The sequence below is a fragment of the Homalodisca vitripennis genome, chromosome 1 (genome assembly GCF_021130785.1).
Source record: "Homalodisca vitripennis isolate AUS2020 chromosome 1, UT_GWSS_2.1, whole genome shotgun sequence".
NCBI lineage: Eukaryota > Metazoa > Arthropoda > Insecta > Hemiptera > Cicadellidae > Homalodisca > Homalodisca vitripennis.
The window spans coordinates 39,527,041-39,545,236 of NC_060207.1; the positions used below are offsets into that span (position 1 = coordinate 39,527,041).

Here is an 18,196-nt window from a genome sequence, read left to right on the forward strand (position 1 = left end):
AGAGTAAAACGGTCAGTAGAGAGTACAGGAAACAGTTACAGCTACTCTGAATAACAGTGCAGTCACAAAGCATATCAAATGTTGGTTACATAATCTACCACTGATGAGTTTGCACAGTTGATATCTAAATAATTGGTGTTACGTAAGTTTAAAAAAAATTAGGTATGCTATATTATACAGACACTTGAACCTTAATACAACAAAATCCATTTTAATGATATTAAAGATGTCAAGTTCTTCATTTTAAGTTATCGTGGCGGACGATCAACTGATCCCTATGCACAGGCTGAATGCCCATGCAGGCTTTATTCCTTATTAGTGATATAATTTATATCTTAGCTAGATAATTAGTAAAACAATTTTTTTCATAATAATTCTATTTAGTGCATTACTGTTTTTTTAGTGTATTTCATGTACAGTTGCTGGAATAAACATTCATTCATAGATGAAGCATGAAATAAAAATAAGGCCGTTTGGGAGATTATCAATAATGAAAATAAATAGAAAAGAAAGGACTCAGCGATTGTGTGGTAGAACATCAACGGTACTACAGGTCACGATGTAAAAAATCTCAGAATATTTTAACAAGTTTTTGTGACAATAGCACAATATACTTTGATCAATAACAATTTTCTCAGAACTTCAGTAATTGAGCAGCCAAGATATTATTATGATACATAACTCAATAAATTTCAATTAGTAACATCAGAAGGGCTACAGACTCATTTCTTCAATGAAACTCAAAACATCAATGTGAGTAGATGAGATAAATTCTAAATATTGAAGTTCTGCAGACATGACGTTAGTACACCAATTTGTTGGTACTATAAATAAATCCCTAAATCAAGATATTTTTCTCAAGAAACTAAAATCTTTAAAGTTTATCTACTGCACAAACAAGGTAATAAAATGTAAGTACAGATTTTTAGGACCATCTCTTTGATTCCAACAGTGTCAAAAGTCATAGAAAAGGTTATACTGACACATCTCATATAGAAATCTGGAGATAAACCACAATATACCTTAGAGGCAACATAGTTTTATGTCTAGATCAACCACTAAGTGAGTGCTCTTATAGATCTGGTCGAACACTTTAGATACAACCTTTAGAGTTTGTAGTGATTTTTTCATAGACCTGAGCAAAACCTTTGATGTATTATTACAACAAAATGTATTATATGGGGAAGACATAAAGATGATGTATCTACGAGATCTGGAACGAGTACAGTCAGCATTTTGGTATGGCAGTTGACAATTTTGTCTCTTATGGAATCAACATGTAGATGTATTGTCTTCAAAACTCAGTACGGCACTTTTTGTTTTAAAGTGATTCAAACTCATTAGCACTCTAGAAGTTATTTTGCACTATTTGAGATATATTCGCTATTGGATAGTGCTTTGTGGGGATAGGATGGTATCAGCAAATTCCAGCAAGTGCTAGTTTTGCAAAATCGTGCAGTGGGAATAATGGCTAGCTTAAATTCTCAAGACAGTAAAGTTGTAAAGAGGCTTTTAAGAACTTGGGTGTACTCACATTGATATCTATATACACTACTGAGGTAATTGAACTGGCCTTAAAATGCATGCTTTACAACATGCTCCCAGGAGAAATCAAGAACCATGACACTCAGGTTTTGAAGACGAAAATGTTTAAGTGGGTAGTGGAAAAAGTGTTTATAGCCTGGAAGAGTTCAAAACCATCATCAACGACAAACAGAAGTTTCTATGAATGTTTTAACTCTTAATAATTGTAAATAGTGAACCAACACTATCTGTATTTTTGATGAATATGAAAATAAAGAATGTTGTCTATTGTCTATTAACTAAAGCTCTTTTTATTCTTAAAGGTGCTGAGTTGACACTACCTAAGAGGACCATTGCTGTGGAGGCAATTTTTTATTTACAAGACAGCAAGGATAATCCTTCATTCAAGATTGAGGGTAATTTTTGGATGGACAAGAAGAATGCCGCAGCAGACAAGACATCAGTGGTACTGGCCAGTGATACCACTAAACGTGCTGATGCTGTTGTATTGTCCCATGAGGCCCATTTCAGTACACCAGGAATGAAAGTGAGTTAGATGTTTCATTTTGTAATTCCATGCAAGATTCATGACTATATATTTGAAGTAAAATAAAAATAAAATTTTAGAACCACTTTTAGATTTTTAAAGTTTTATAAAGATCTTAACTATAAGGAAATTTCAGAAATCATTAATCTCACCAATATTAATTTTACTTATCATTCACTTCTGATTGAATGATAAGTATGATAAATATGACATTTAAGCCAGCCAGAAAATTGCTAACTATTCTTGTATCAGTGTCTATGAGCTGGGTAAACAAATGATTTTTATACAGTTTTAAGTCTTCTTCAGCAGTTTGTTAATTTGTACAGGAATTTTAATCTAGAAAACAGTAGCAGTCGTGGGACTGCCGATAGAAGTGAAAACGGAACTATTAAGTTGAGAGTAATTAACAATACGTTATAGTAGCAGTACATCTGTAATTGTAAATGTGACGCGTTTTTAATTTTCCAATTTTAAAATCCACGAAAAAAATATTATCAAATAACTAGAAATCTATTTTACCACGCTAGTAAGATAAATCTTATACTGTAATAATACTCATTTCATGATGAAGAGGTTAAATATTAAAAACATGATTAAAATGAATAATGCTAAATTTTAAATACAAATATTCGTACAAATATTAAAAATGTTTTAAAAATATATTCGTTGTTTTCATTATTCATTTATCTGTATAAAAATATGTTGTAATTGCTCAATATTTATAGTTAGTTAAACATAGAATACAAGTGAGTAAACACCGAGTGAACAACAGTGAGTTGAACACCGTTGTAAATAACACAGTTATTGCTACGGATAAAGTATATAATTGCAATAACAATTAAACCCACAATATTTTTAAAACTAATAAATTAGTTAAATTAACTTGGTTCTTTCGTAAAGGTATTTTTATTGCACAATAAACTAATTTATTGAGTTAATACGGTATCAGTGAGCCAATGCGCCAACTACAGTTCCGGCAGAAACGTTCACTCATCACTTCATACGCTACTACAGGCTAAACTAAACTTCCAATAAAAAAATGATAAATTACAAAAAAAATATTCATCTATTTTCACACAACTTTCTCGCTGACAAATTTTGTCTGACCAAAAAATAAAAAAAAATCCTTGCTTACTACTTTTTTCTTGTCATTGTAAACGCTATGTAAAATGTAAACAATAATCAAAATTATTTTGAAATTTTTTTAATATTTAAAAATGTAACCAATAGATTGCCAATATTAAGAGCTTTAATTTGACGCATCTTACAGAATTGTACGACATTGGCTTCACTTTTAAATCGCGAGAGGAAGCCGTAAAGGTCACTGATTTTCGCAGTCTGTTTTCATACTCCGCCGGGACAGTTTTAACACAGCGAGACTGACTTTTTCATGCAGGTTAGTAGTCCGCGGCCAAGTCTACGGTTAAAAAACACAGCGAGACTGACTTTTTCATGCAGGTTAGTATCATTAGCATGTCGGTGACGCGAACCGAGGATTTTACCCTCTACCAAAACGCTCAACGCGCCTAAAGAAGTTTTCACTTCAACAAAAGTAATTGTTCATACTGTTTATATAAATTTAAACAGTTCAAAAATTGTTCTTAAATTAAAGAGCATGCTTGATTTGTTTTTCACAGTAGTTTGAGAAGTGGAGGCATGTCCAACTGTCAAAACGTTACAGTTTCTGTATTTATATCATGAAGTAACTTTCAAATTATAGTTGTCCAAGATATAAATATTACAAAATATTAGTTTGGATTATGAAGAGCCATGAAAATAGCAAATAGTACATAGAAGACCACTTGAACAATAAATTTGTTTTTAATGTTTTAAATGATTACATGCATAGAGTTGAAACAACGTAGGTTTTTCCTGAATGTTTAATTTTTTTAAATTGATTGAAAAATGTACTAATTTTATTCTTCTGTCTTTCTCTCAGGAACTTTCATTGAAGAATGATTTAACCGTCAATGTGAAGGACCACACCATCCATGCCAAATTTGAAGCCGATGTATTCTCCAAAAAGAACCAAAAGTTTGTCATTGAATACAAATTGGCTAGTAACAAAAACGAGGGTACGTACAGTGGAAATGACCATCTTCACATCTATAGCAAGGTATGGTTATACATATATTCAATGTTTATTCATAGCATTTAGCTATATATTTTTCTTGTTCAACAAAATTGTGTATAAAAACTTGTTTTTACACAATTTTAAACAAGCTTAAAACATAGTCCTAAGGAAAAATGAGACACTAGTTCTTCTAAAACCAAAATGTAAAGTCCTTCTTACATTTTTGGTTAATTTTCAGGAAGTGTTTTTCACAGTTCTGACTGTTAAAACTCCTTTTCTTGAAGGTGAATGCAATAAACCAATTTACTTGGTCTGTATCAACTGTACTATTGATCAGATCTAGTTCAAACACTTAACCTTTAAAATCAAATAAACTTTAAGCACTTCTTATTACAAAAATAATTTGACTGAATTTAGCCATATACTATTTTTAAGCAAGAAGAAAATTTAGATTTCACTATCTTCTAAGTATACCTATATATAAATACAATTAATTGATTTAAATAATTCTTTTATTAGTATTTTTACTTTATAATTAATTAACAGAATCAAAGCTAGATTATATTATCTAACGTGTAACTTATAAATATTTACTTATAGTATTGTATAGCTTACTATTATTATTATATGTTTGTTAGTATCATATATATATTAACTAGATGCCAATGATCTATCTCTAATGTGTTGTTTACTATATTCTCTATCTGTTTTAAAGGGCCTTAACATTGACACACAACTCCAAAGGAAAGCATCTATCTCTAAAAATGGTGTCAGCTACATTATAACTGGATCCTACATTGATTCCAAACAAAACAAGCGAGAGGGTGTGGCTCAGTTTATCTTTGATCCCAAGCATTCAGAAGTTGTTGTGAGTTTATATTGAAATTTTTAAATTATTATATGTTTTAATTAGTTATTACATTTATTACACTTTTAGGTTTTTTTTATTTTTTTTATACTATTTGTTTGAAGCATGACTCTAAATGTTTAGAAACTCATAACAAAGTTATTCTTCAAATAGACTGTCATAGTCCTTCCTCACTGTTTGAATATGAAGTTTATATATATCAAGTAAAATAGGCTTTGTAATGCTGCAGTAGTTGTGTTTGTGCAGTATTTTGAAAATTGTCTTTCAAGCAATCCTTGTTGGTGTACAAATAAAGTACCTACATGATATTACTTTTTAAATTGACTATTTTGTTGGTACAGTAAGTCTGAGTAATTACTTCAATTGCATGAATACTAGCAAATAATCGTTGATATTTGAATATATATGAATCGTTGATATATATGAAAGAATTATTAAGGTTACGGTCAGAATGGAGGGGGAGATAATGGACATAATACAGGTATACGCACCACAAACGGGATGCACGGACGATGAGAAGAGAGAGTTTGAAGAGGATCTGGAAAGACAAGTAAAAGAAGAGAGAACAATAATAATTGGGGATTTTAACGCACAAGTGGGTAAGTTTAGACAAGGATATGAAGAGGTAATGGGATGTTATGGAGTAGGAACAAGGAATTTAGAAGGAGAAAATTTACTGGATTTTTGTTTAAGGAATGATATAGTGATAGGGAACACCTGGAACAAGAAAAGGGATAGCCACAAATACACAAGATACAATTGGAATGGTGAACAGCCAAGTTTAATAGATTATATATTAGTGAGGAAATGCCTGCAGCCATACATGGCAGATGTAAAAGTTATACCCAGTGAAAGTATGGGAGGAGATCACAGGCTGGTGGTAGCTGATTTTCAAAGAATGAGGTTTGGAAAGGATACATGCAAAAGACTAACAAGAATCAAGACATGGAAGTTAAAAGATACGAAAGTTAGAGAGGAGTTTGTAAATAACATTAGAGGAACAATACCCAAGGGGGAGGTCAAAACAGGAGAGGAGGAATGGACAAATTTCAAGAATGCTATAGTCAAAGCTGCAGAAGAAACATGTGGACGAACTTCAGGTAAAAGAAGGGATAAAGAGACCCCTTGGTGGAATGAAAGAATTGCTGAAGCAGTTAAAAACAAAAATAGAGCTTGGCGAGAATGTTTTAAGGATAGGTCAAACGAAAAGAGGGATAAATGGAAGAGACTTGCAAGGGCATCAGCAAAGATGATGAAGGAGGCAAAGGAGAGGACATGGAAGGATTTTGAAGAAAAACTGAAATCAAACTTCAAAGGAAATAAGAAGATTTTTTATGGGGTGATAAGGAACAAGACGAAACCTAAAGAAATGTTGACTAAGGTGGTGGATGTTTCAGGGGAAATCAAATGGGAGGAGAAAGAGGTTTTGAAGACGTGGAAAGAGTATTTTAAGGAACTACTGGAAGGAACAGAAAATGAAGAGGAAAGAAGAGATATGACAGAGGAGACAGAAGATGAAGAGGATTTTAGTATGTGCGAATTGGAAAAAGCGGTTAAAGAGATGAAAGAGGGGAAATCTGCTTGAATAGACGAGCTGACGGCTGAGATGATAAAGGCCCGCCGCCCTTGGGAATGCAATGGTTGTACAGAGTGATGAGAGTGATTTGGAAGGAAAAGAAGATACCAGAAGACTGGAATGGGAATAATAGTGCCGATTTTTAAGAAAGGCAATAAGCAAAAATGCGAGAATTACAGGGGAATAACTTTGTTGTGCCATACACAAAAAATTTATGAAAAAATACTGTTGCAGAAAATTAGACCAGTACTGGAAGAAACAGGAAGAGAGGAGCAATGTGGTTTTAGAAAAGGTAGGTCAACGGTGGATGCTATTTTTGTGATGAGACAAGTGTTAGAAAAGAGGTGGGAATACAGAAAAGATACAATGGTAGCTTTTATAGACCTACAGAAGGCATATGATAAGGTACTGAGAGAAAGGATATGGGAGAGTATGAGAAAGAGAGGATTGCGTGAGGGAATAGTAGAAAGAATAAAGAACCTGTACGGCATATGTAAAAACAGGGTAAGAATTGAAGAAAAATGTACGGAAACTTTTAAAACAGAGAGAGGAGTAAGGCAGGGAAGCATATTGTCACCTTTCCTTTTCAATATTATAATGGATGAAATTATTTTAGAAGTACAAGGAAACAGAGGAGCAGAAGAACTTAAGACAATAGCATATGCGGATGACATAATGATATGGGAAAATAGGGAAGAAGAGTTTAGAACGAGAGTTGAACAAATGGGCAAAAGTGGCGAAGAAATATGGTTTAGAGATGAACATACAAAAATGTAAAGTAATGAAAGTAGAGAGAAGGGAAGGAAATAACAAAGACGTGTTAGTTGAAGGAAAAAGACTTGAAAAGGTGAAGGAATTCTGTTATTTAGGAAGTATCATAACAGATAGGGGCACAATAAGAGAAGAGATAGGAAACAGAATATGGAAGAGTGGAAAGTTTTTCAATATAGTGAAGAAGATTGTGTGGAGTTGGAACATTGGGAAAGAATAAAAAATATTGATGTATAAATGTTATTTCCAACCAATTTTATTATATGGAGCAGAGACGTGGACGTGGATTGCAAGCTGCAGAAATGAGATTTTTAAGAGGGATAGAGAAGACTACAAGAAGAGATAGAATAAGGAACGAAATAACCAGAGAAAGATTGAAGGTAGTTTCACTGCAAGAGACAATGGAAGGAAGAAGAATACAGTGGATGGGGCATGTGAAGAGGATGGGAGATAATAGAATGCCTAGAATAGCACTGGAGAAGGAGGAAGGAGGAAGAAGACCAAGAGGAAGACCGAGAGGAAGATGGGAGGACCAAGTGTGGAAAGACATAGAGAGAAGGGGACTACAGAAAATACAGGTGGATGAAGAGGAGACCTGGAAGGATAGACTAAAGTGGAGGAGGCTGTGTACGACGACCCGTGAGAACGGAAACGTCTGACGATGATGATGATGATGATGATGATGAATCGTTGATAAGTTGAATATTGGCTTGACAAAAGTAGTGCAACACATTAAATTCCAAATCGAGATGGGCTAAATAGTAGAATAATCAAATTTTTTCTTTCATCACATAAATAGAAGATTCACAATAACCATTCTTTCCAAAAAATTGGAGATACAAAGTTCCATAGAGTGATTACAAACAAAATACATGACATGCTAACAAAGAGAATCTTGGCAAGGACCAAGATAATGGCTTTCAATATTGTTCAGACTAAAGAAATGACTTTATCAACCATAACATTTTGATCAACTACCATGTATCCCTGACTTTGCTCCGAGCCATTCCACCTTCTTTTGCACCTGCTTCAAACACCATCCTGATAAACACCACTTCAACAACGAATAAACGAAGACAGCTGTGAACTACTGGCTGTCTGACCAAGTGGCTAATACCTTTTAAGAATAATTTCAAAACTTAGTTTTACGGTATGACAAGTGCCTAAATAAAAAAAAGAAAAATAATTAGATTCTGAAGATAAATATTTTTTTTCAAAAATATTGTTTGGTTTCAAACTGCCTTTTTTAAAGACGTCTTCTGTATATCGGTTAACTTGTGTGATATGTTTATATTTCATTAAATAAAAGTTTTTATGAGTGGGGGGGTTCTCTTTCCATTACTCAGGTAATTAAAATAATATGTTTTTTTTTTTTTTTTTTTTTTTTTTTTTTTTTTTTCCTTTGGGATATTGGGGTGGATTCATAGATCCTCACACGTCAACCTGAGCTTATTGTGTGCCCCTTTGATGTTAGAGGGGTAAGCCTATCTTCGTGCCCTTAATTAGGCTAAGAAGCTTTTTCCCCGATACTAGCATCTGGTTCGTCGCCTGGTTGTTTGTCACCGAAAAGAGCCCTTCTCCTTGCTCCCAGTCTCTCACAGTCCAGTATTATGTGTTTTGCAGTCTCTTCAGACTTATTGCAGAGTCTACACTCCGAGGCCTCATTTCGTAAACCTAGAGTGTTTAGGTGTTTCCTGAAGTGGCCGTGTCCAGTGATCAAGGCAATCACTTGCTTAACCCGATCCCTGCCCAGCCCCATCAGCCATCTGGTGAATCCGGAGCTAGAATCGGCAAGCAGTCTTTTGCCGAGTGCTTGTCCTTGGTGACTCTGCCACCGCACGCGGTGTGTCTTCCTGGACCATTTGTTTATACTTTGGTAAGCGGCTGACTTGCTTATACCACAACTCGGTTCTGGACCGGTGTATGGCATGCTTGCTCCGCTTTTTGGCAAGCCTGTCGGCGCATTCGTTGCCACCTATGCCTATGTGGCCCGGTACCCAACCAAGACGCACACAGTTGCGTGATCCAAGCTTGCAGAGAGTGTTAAAGCACTCCCACACAAGCCTGGATGAAATGCTGTTGGAGTCAAGAGCTTTAGAGCTGCCTGACTGTCTGACATTATACAGATGTTCATTCCCTGGTACCTTCTGGTGAGGCCTAGGTTGGCACAGGCTAGGATACCATAGATTTCGGCTTGAAATATGGAGCAGTTCCGACCCAAACTGCCGCTAAGGGCAGTTCTAGGGGATTGACTAAACACTCCATATCCAGTTCTACCCTTAATAAGCGAGCCATCCGTGTACCAGACAAAGCTCTTTCTTATTGTTGGGATGTTATCTTGCGATTTCCACTCATCTCTGGAGTAGAAGTCAACAGAGAATAATATGTTTACCACAGTCATTCTTTCACTTAAAAGATTGAGTAATTCCAGACTTGTAATTTGATACATAGGTGTAGTTCTGCATGAACACAACAGTCAAATATTACAAATACAAAGGGAAGTCTTACAGTTTTCAAATAAGTAAATTAAATAAATTGAACTAAATTTTTAATGAATAAATAATAACATTTCGGAATTTATCACTTATATTTATAGTTTTTTGTTCATATTAAACATGATAAGTAATAATAAATATTTTCTATAACCCTATCTTAAAATGGAAATATTACAATGTGAGCATCTATTTTCTAGCTGAAACTCCCAGAGGGTACATTATACGCAGAAGAATCAACCCTAGTGGGAAATCCTGACAGTCTCAACTACCATATGCAAGGAGAAACTTACATGCTCGGATACAAATTTGAGGAGGAGTTAGATGTGAAAAAGAAAGGACCTCACTTTAAATACATCCTAACAATCATTCAGAAGGCGGGTGAGTGATTATACATTTAAAACCAACAACAAATACTTCTCAATTTCTAAGGTTTTTAACAATTCTTCATAATCGGCAAATACAAAATTTAAAATATTAAAAGATGCATGGCTTTAAATATTATATGTTGATGAGATTTCATAACTCGAACCACCTGTATGTGTTTAAACAACCAATAATATATATTTATTAGTTATCTTTCATTTGAAGTTTCATTATTAATTGTTACATTGGTGATGAATGGCCAATTCCAATTTGATTTTAATGTTTAATTAAAGTTTTAAGTGAGTTAAACTGATGGTAAATCCATTATTTTTCCTTTTATAATGTCAATAAATATTTAAAATTTTTAGTTTTTACAATAGATTTCACAGTTAAATTTTCTTTCTAAGATAATATTAAAGTTAAAATTCAAGTAGGTTTATTAATAATTGCTCAAAGAAGACATTTTTTATAACTAACTTAATTGTTTTAAAAATAAATATTCTTTATGATTTCTGGAATGAGATAAAAAGAAAAACACAAACCTTGTTGTCAACTAAAGCCACTGGTACATATGATCCAAACTAGTCCAACATATAATGACATTGCACGGAACCCTATCAATTATTGAAGCTTTGGTAATTCATACACTAAGCCAACAGATCACTGTCAATCACATGACAGCTATGAGTATAACTATCTCACTCAGTTCATGCCCTACTCTACTTGTCAGGAGATAGGTCCTTGCATCACAATAGTTTTTGCATACCAACACTTCCGTATAAACACTAAAAATCAAAATACAAACTATAAACAAAATACAACTCAGAAACCAACACAGATTTTATTCAAAATGTGATATGTGAACTTTATTTTATCAGTAATTTGTCTTTCTAGTTTCTGCTTCCTAGTTTTAATTCCAATTTGTTTAATCATAAAAACTATCTAAAGCTCATATGAGCTCATATTTAAAAAATAAAATGTATTTGATCAATAATTGACGTTGTTTATGCCTTTAAATTATTTAAATATAGTTTTCAGTTTAACTTTTGTTAATCTATTTATATTTTTGTATAGAGAACAATCCACAATTCACTCTCGATATTGGAGTTGATTTAGATCAACTTGCTGAAATAAATTTGAAGTACAACAAAAAACTACTGCTTGGCCTAGAAGTTGCTCTGGACGAGGCACACTATCTAAAGTCCAAGTACCAGTACAACACAGATGTCGCCAAGGATTATCTGGTAAGTAATCATTACTATAGGCATATCCAGGGGGGGGGTTGTAACCCCAATCCATTGATACAAATATTCAAGGTATATTTAAACTTGTTAAACTGTTTTTGTTTATTTTGATATTTTAATTATAAGCAGCTAACATATAGTAATAAGTAAGAATCACGCTTTGTAATTTTTCGGAATGACGAGTTCGTTTGCAACCCGTAAGGTTTGACAAATATAATACGGTTACTGCCGTTTCCACACTTCCCGCGGATTGGGAGCGAGAGAGAGAGAGAGAGAGAGACACTGGGTTATGGCCATGAACGCCTACCGGCCATCTCACTGAATGGCTAATTTGTAATAGTCTTAACGTGGTTGGCACTTTCGTTGTTGGTGATAGCCATGTATTAGTGACTTTTGTTAATAATGAATACCGATAATGGTAGTAGTAGTTTCAAATAAATACAATAATTTTGACAATTTTTTATAGGTTCAGTGTACTTGCTTCTAAGAAACTGTTAAACAAAAGGCAAATTTGTTATGTGAAATATTAACAAACATTTTGTCTCTATGTGCCTCACCTTCTTGTTGATGCCTGTAATAGTTTGTCGAGAAATGTAATCAAAAAGAATATCTAACGTGGCATTACAGTCTTTGTTCTAACTAGTAGGGTGACATTAAAATAACTAACAAACAAAATATATTTTTTTTCATCTATTTACTTGTATATTCCTGTATGCTCATTAATAGTTATTTACCGATCGCTATAATGTATTTCTGTCTCACTTTGTGTAAGAAAACAAAAAATTAGGTAACTAAAGAAATGAAATATTGTGCTTTTTAAATAATATTTAACTTGAAATTCATGTTTTCTATGTCTATATTAGTTCATCACTGAGTGTCTGCCGCGTCTATGCGCAATGCACTCAATAGACGTCAACCACTCAGTGGTAGTAATTACACACAATCACTAATTTCATATCTCAAATTTGTATAATTGTATTCACAGTAAATGTATCTTCTCTAAAAATATATGTACATTGATATCCCATTATTTTTATCAAGGATGACATAGTTTAGAATTTAAAAAATCACATTTAAATTTAAGATACATATTTTTTAAGTAGTAATATAAATACATGCCTATATTTGGAAGTAAAATATATTCTTGAAGCCCATTTGAGAATGTCTAAATTATACTAAGAGATGGAGGATGTGTCTTGTAGTTTTTAAGATATGCTAGTTTCCCAAGCCTCTGTTATTCTCTTTAGTAGAGCGTTGAAAATCTTTTGTGTTATTGGGCGGTCTCCAAAAGGTTAAATTTTTGCTTAAGTTATAGCAATTTTGTAGAGCATAAGATAAGTATAACAATAATGCTCAGACGACTATCAAACTCACAATTTTTAATATTATCAGCATTTAACATATTCCGGAATAGTGGACCCGTACCTTATCTTGGCTGGGAGGTACGAAAAGTTTTTAGTGGTAACCCCCATTTGGTTATCCTAGATACGCTATGACTATGGCAGACTGTACATTACAGGAAATATTAGCAATTACAGTGGTTTTTTGAAGAAGAATTAACTTTAAACAACTGTGGCTAGCCATTTTGTTCACATAATACTTATTAACTATTACCTTATCACTGTTTTCTTTTGATATATTTCTAAGCTTATGGATTAATATAAATATTTCTAAGGTTTTAACTGGATAACATTACTTTCTTTTAACAGATGAAAATGCTGTCATTGTGATATTAACGTAATTCTCCCAAAAAATATAACTGGATTAGTTGAAATAGCTATTACTTTAAAATAATTAATAAAATGGAATATTTGGTGTTTTGCAAGAAACAATAGACAATGGACAAATATTTATTGTATAATACGTTTTCTGCTATCACTATGTAATAAAAACTGGTACATAGTCAATGATTAAAAACACACAACAAATAACACAACTACATAACTAAACTTATTCTAAAACATTACTTTTGATACATATAAAAATCACTTTTGCCTTGAACACAAATGATAAATTACGAGATCTGAAATATGAGCTCTTCCTGACGTTTATTGTCTAAAATACAAGAATCGCACACAAGCTAAGTGAATTATATTAAACCACTGAGACAACAAAAATGGAACCTGTAGAGCGGAAAACAGTTAAGGCATCTGCCAATATGACTTTTCAAAATTTTAAAACAAATCAAAAGAGTTATTGTGCTTTGATTGATTATGAAAAAAATATTATCTGTTAGTATCATAAGTAGTGAATCAAAAATATCTGTAATTTATATTTATTGGATATGCGATATGTGTGTCAGTTCATGAAAAATCATATTTATAGGGGAAATGAGCATTCTAATATTTTTGAATTAGTTAGAAACTGACAGGATTAGTTATTATCTTGAGAACTCAAGTAGTGGCTGTGGAACATATTTCTGCCATCACAAACCAACAACATCAATATTTATTGAAACAATATGTATGTTGACTCTGTTTATATCTCATCATATTGGTATGATTTGTTCACTGCATTTTGTTCCCTATTCTACATATAAGGCTATTTTACCCCCTGGAATAAGAATAAAAGTCTAAATGAAATGTTTCACTGTATTTATAATACTGAATGTGAGCAAAATATATATGCCAAATTAATATTTTCTTAATAATTACAATCCATTCCGTCAAAAATAAAATAAAACAATAAATTGGAACTGCATAATGGTGTAAATTAGGTTGAAGCAAGGACTATTGTTGATTAGTATTATTCTCACTCCAATATCTTGTTATACTTTAGAAAGATGATCAGTTTCAGTTCGATGAATACAAAATTAACCTATTTAAAACAATAATTTATAGTTTGTTTGTATTTTTATAATAGACTCAAGAGAAAAAAAAATATAGTTGGAATGCTAAAAGAGGGATCAAGAATTGCAAAGAATACTGGAGCCAAGGTGGCAGAAGAAGTGACTGACAGATTAGAAGACTGTCGCCAAGCTCTGCCCAACTTCAAGTCAGCAGCCCAACATTACCAGAAAGAGTTGCAACAGTTTAAACAGGAGATTACTAGCAATGAGAATGCGAAGGACGTCATTGATTTCGTGTAAGTTAATACTTTGTTTAAGCAAATAAAAATTTATAATAGAAATAAATTTGCATAGGAAATTCTTAATTAGCATACAGAAAGAACTAGCATTGAGTCATAGAAATTGTAAAGGGATTATGACATATAACAAAATCTATCTTTATATGTCTTTTTTAAGTTTCAGATTTATAACTATTTACACATAAATTATTTAAATGAAATTAATAACATTTTCATTCAAAAACTCTTACTGAAAATTAAAGTTTGTTTGTTTTGTATTTGTAATGTTTAAAGACTAGCTTAGTCACAGCTGATCATCATAGTTTAGTCAATACATTTTAATTGTATGAAATATGTTATCATCCTCCTCCATAGACTAATGGTTATAGTCTCAGCTCTGTAACTGAGAGATCACGGATTCAAATCCTAGGGAGGACCAATCATATATAGACACGAAAAAGTATGTGTACTTTGAAAACAAACCAGTGTACATCAAAGCCTACATAGCTGAAGCTGAGGCTTAAAAGAGAGCAACAAAAAATGTTATGTAATGATTGATAGCTAGAAGTGTTAAACAAATGTATTAGTTTAAAGCTATTTTAACGTATTTGTTATATAAAATTATATTTGTAATATAACAAAGATATTGTTGAGGTGAGGAATTATATCGTTTTTTCTCAAAATGTTTTTGTTTCTTTTTTAGAAAGAACACTTTTGGAACTGTCTTCAGCCAGATTGGTGCAATCTTACATGAAATTTACAATGTTGCTGAAAAGCTTGTTTCTGTGCTAAATGACGCATTACAGAAGATTACTGAATCGTTCAAGGCCACTATTCCTAAACTGAAAGAAGCTTATGAAAAGACTTCTGATATTGTCCTTCAGATGGTGGATGACATCCTGGAGTATGCTAAAACTGTTGTTGACTCTGTGCTTGACAGTATCAAAAAATTTGAAAAAGAAATAGAAGAAGTTGTAGATGTTGTATCAGATTTCTTTCATGGTAAGTTCTCTCTCAACCATGTTTAAATTAACAATATTTCTGAATTTATTAAAAAATATGTCAGATATTTTGTTGAAAACCATGTATTAATAGCCAACCACAACATAGTATATTACATTTAAAAATCTGTGAATCACAAATCATTAGTTTTCTTGGTTTGTGTTATATATACAAAACAAAGATCCCCTATTGGTTTGAATTTTTTTGTGGGCAATGGTAGGTGCAAAACCATGGAATGCTAATATTTCCGGATTTATTTTTACTTTACTACTTGGTAATTGGGGACAACAGGAGCATGAGGAAGGAGATGAAAACTACAAATTTTGCTATCCTGACGCAATGGTTGCCATTATAGCAGCTACCAATTCTGTATCACTCTCAGTCCAAAAATGTATAAGTGTCTTATTTTTGTTATAAAAAAACTATACATTCCAAATTGATGCAGAATATTGGACATTTACTAAACCAAACCTCAATAGTACCTGAAAGTCTTATAAAAAATGACTGGTAAATGTATATAATATTCTTCATCTAATGGACAATTTGAGGCTCTTTATTTGATCAGTTTGCACACTCTGAATTGTGAATAGGAATTAAAAGAGATGTTTTGAATATAAATCAAATATTGTTTATTTCCTCTTTCAGTCATTAGATTAAATTACCAAATTTGAATTTTTAAATCAACTGATTTTTTTTGGACCCTCAATAAATTTTAATTTATTTTATGTTGATGGTATTTGGGCATATTAGCAGGGTTCAGATGATTGGAACTCTTTACTATACATGGTGTCCACAAATTACTCTATCAAACTTCATAACTTGGTTTTTCATGTCAAAGTAAGAAAGAAATTTCATATAAATTATAATTCTATCTTGATTAGTTCACTGTCTATTTGGGATTTTTTAAGAAAAAAAATTTTCTTTGAATTGAATAAAGGTATGGAGTTCAATCTTTGCTAAATGTTAGTACTGTATAATTAAAACCTGTTTAAAAAAGTTTCATAAAATTTAATACCAGGTTTCAAAATGTGGGCCTCACAAAGTTTTCAAACTGTAATAACCTAAAATTAAAAATTTAATAAAATATTTTAAAGAATTAGTAATGGTTGCATTCATAAAAACATTTTGATACAGAGTTTATTTCTCTACGACAAATAAAAACGTAAAGGTTTTGCTGAGCATATATCCCTCATTTTAAATACACTAAACGAGTTATTAATGTTGTTAAACTGCTTAACAAATTTAAAGATAAATTTGTTAAAACACTATCTAATGCATTCAAATAAATTTCATAACAAGCCTAAAAATTGTCAACAATGAGCATGTAATTTTAGCAACCATTATTAAATAGCAGTATGGCTACTATTGATAAATTTGGCATCATATTTTTCTTAAATTTTTGTAAAACAGGTTTAAATAGATTAAATATTTTGGAAAGTTTGTACTTTATACCTTTATTCAATTTAAAGACATTATATATTTTCTCTTACAAACACAAACAGACAGACAGGTGGTAAATTAAGCAAGATAGGACTATACTTTATATGATATTTCTTACTTCTTTTTGTCTTACAAATCAAATGTCAGAAGTTTGATAGAGTAATTTATGAACAACCTTATTAACATGCAAGGTATCCCTACATTTAACTGTATATAACTCATTATCATTTGTATGCAATAATTGTTTTTCTTCCTAGAAATCGGCCAGATGACAACTAAGGCTCTGAATGGACTAAGTAAAGAAATCAAAGACTTCATCAATGTTCTGTGGGAGCAGATCAAAACTCTTCCCATTTACTCAATGATTACAGAGAAAGTACAAGAGGTAATTGTTCTGTCTTTTTATGATTTTTAAAACATGATTGTAATAGAACACTTTTGCTTTTTTATTTATATTTTACTTTGAAATTAGAAATATAGTGTTAATAAATGTTATAAATAAAAATGAATTGCTGAATGTGTTGCTACGCTCTTATCTCAGGAATGGCTGGACCAATTCAGCTAATTCTTTTTATTAAACATTTGTTGGAATCCGAGAAAGGTTTTTATAAAGAGAAAAGTCAGAAAATATTCTATAATTCAGAAAGATAATGATAATGTTTACGAAAAATAATAAACATTTAACTAACAGTAAATAATATTTGTTGACACTTTCAGCTTAAGTACACCAAAGAGGCACTAACATATGTTGACATTCAAATTTTACAAGCCATTTGTAACTGCTAGTTAGTTAATAATTTTGGTCTGCATAGAATTAATAGCGCTGTAGGAAATTTGTCTGAGAAATATCCAACCTTACTTTTGGCAAGAATGTCTTTCTGAGGCAACAGGATCCAGTCCTGTTCAAAATATTCCAATCTACAAGCCATTATTGTCATCCAATGCTTCTCCCACTTTTCCAAACATTCCTTGAACTCATTTTTTGGAATATCTAAAAATGAGAAATCATATTATACTTAATAAATTATAATCACTGATCTTTTGATAGTTGTTCAAAGCCGACAAGGCAGTATTAAGCTAAAAAAATCTAGTGAGGGTTAAAATAATAAAATAACAGTACTTAAAATGTGTTTATAAAACTCAAATATTCCAAGAACTTGAATATATTAATATTATTTATAATTTTTGCAGGTCAGAAACTTCTTGTTAGTCTCTTTATGATCTTT

At 32.0% G+C, this 18,196-nt stretch overlaps 1 protein-coding gene across 1 annotated transcript in view; it reads left to right on the plus strand.

Annotated features, from left to right (window-relative positions):
- The window catches only part of LOC124360140 (apolipophorins-like), a 52,822-nt gene extending 38,276 nt beyond the window's left edge, over window positions 1–14,546 (plus strand). Inside the window, 6 exon segments of the mRNA XM_046813495.1 lie at window positions 1,848–2,071; window positions 4,011–4,187; window positions 4,861–5,013; window positions 10,053–10,233; window positions 11,293–11,462; window positions 14,325–14,546. Of these exon segments, the coding sequence (XP_046669451.1) occupies window positions 1,848–2,071; window positions 4,011–4,187; window positions 4,861–5,013; window positions 10,053–10,233; window positions 11,293–11,462; window positions 14,325–14,417 (998 nt within the window). The 3' untranslated portion in view covers window positions 14,418–14,546.
- Window positions 14,547–18,196: the final 3,650 nt, after the last annotated feature.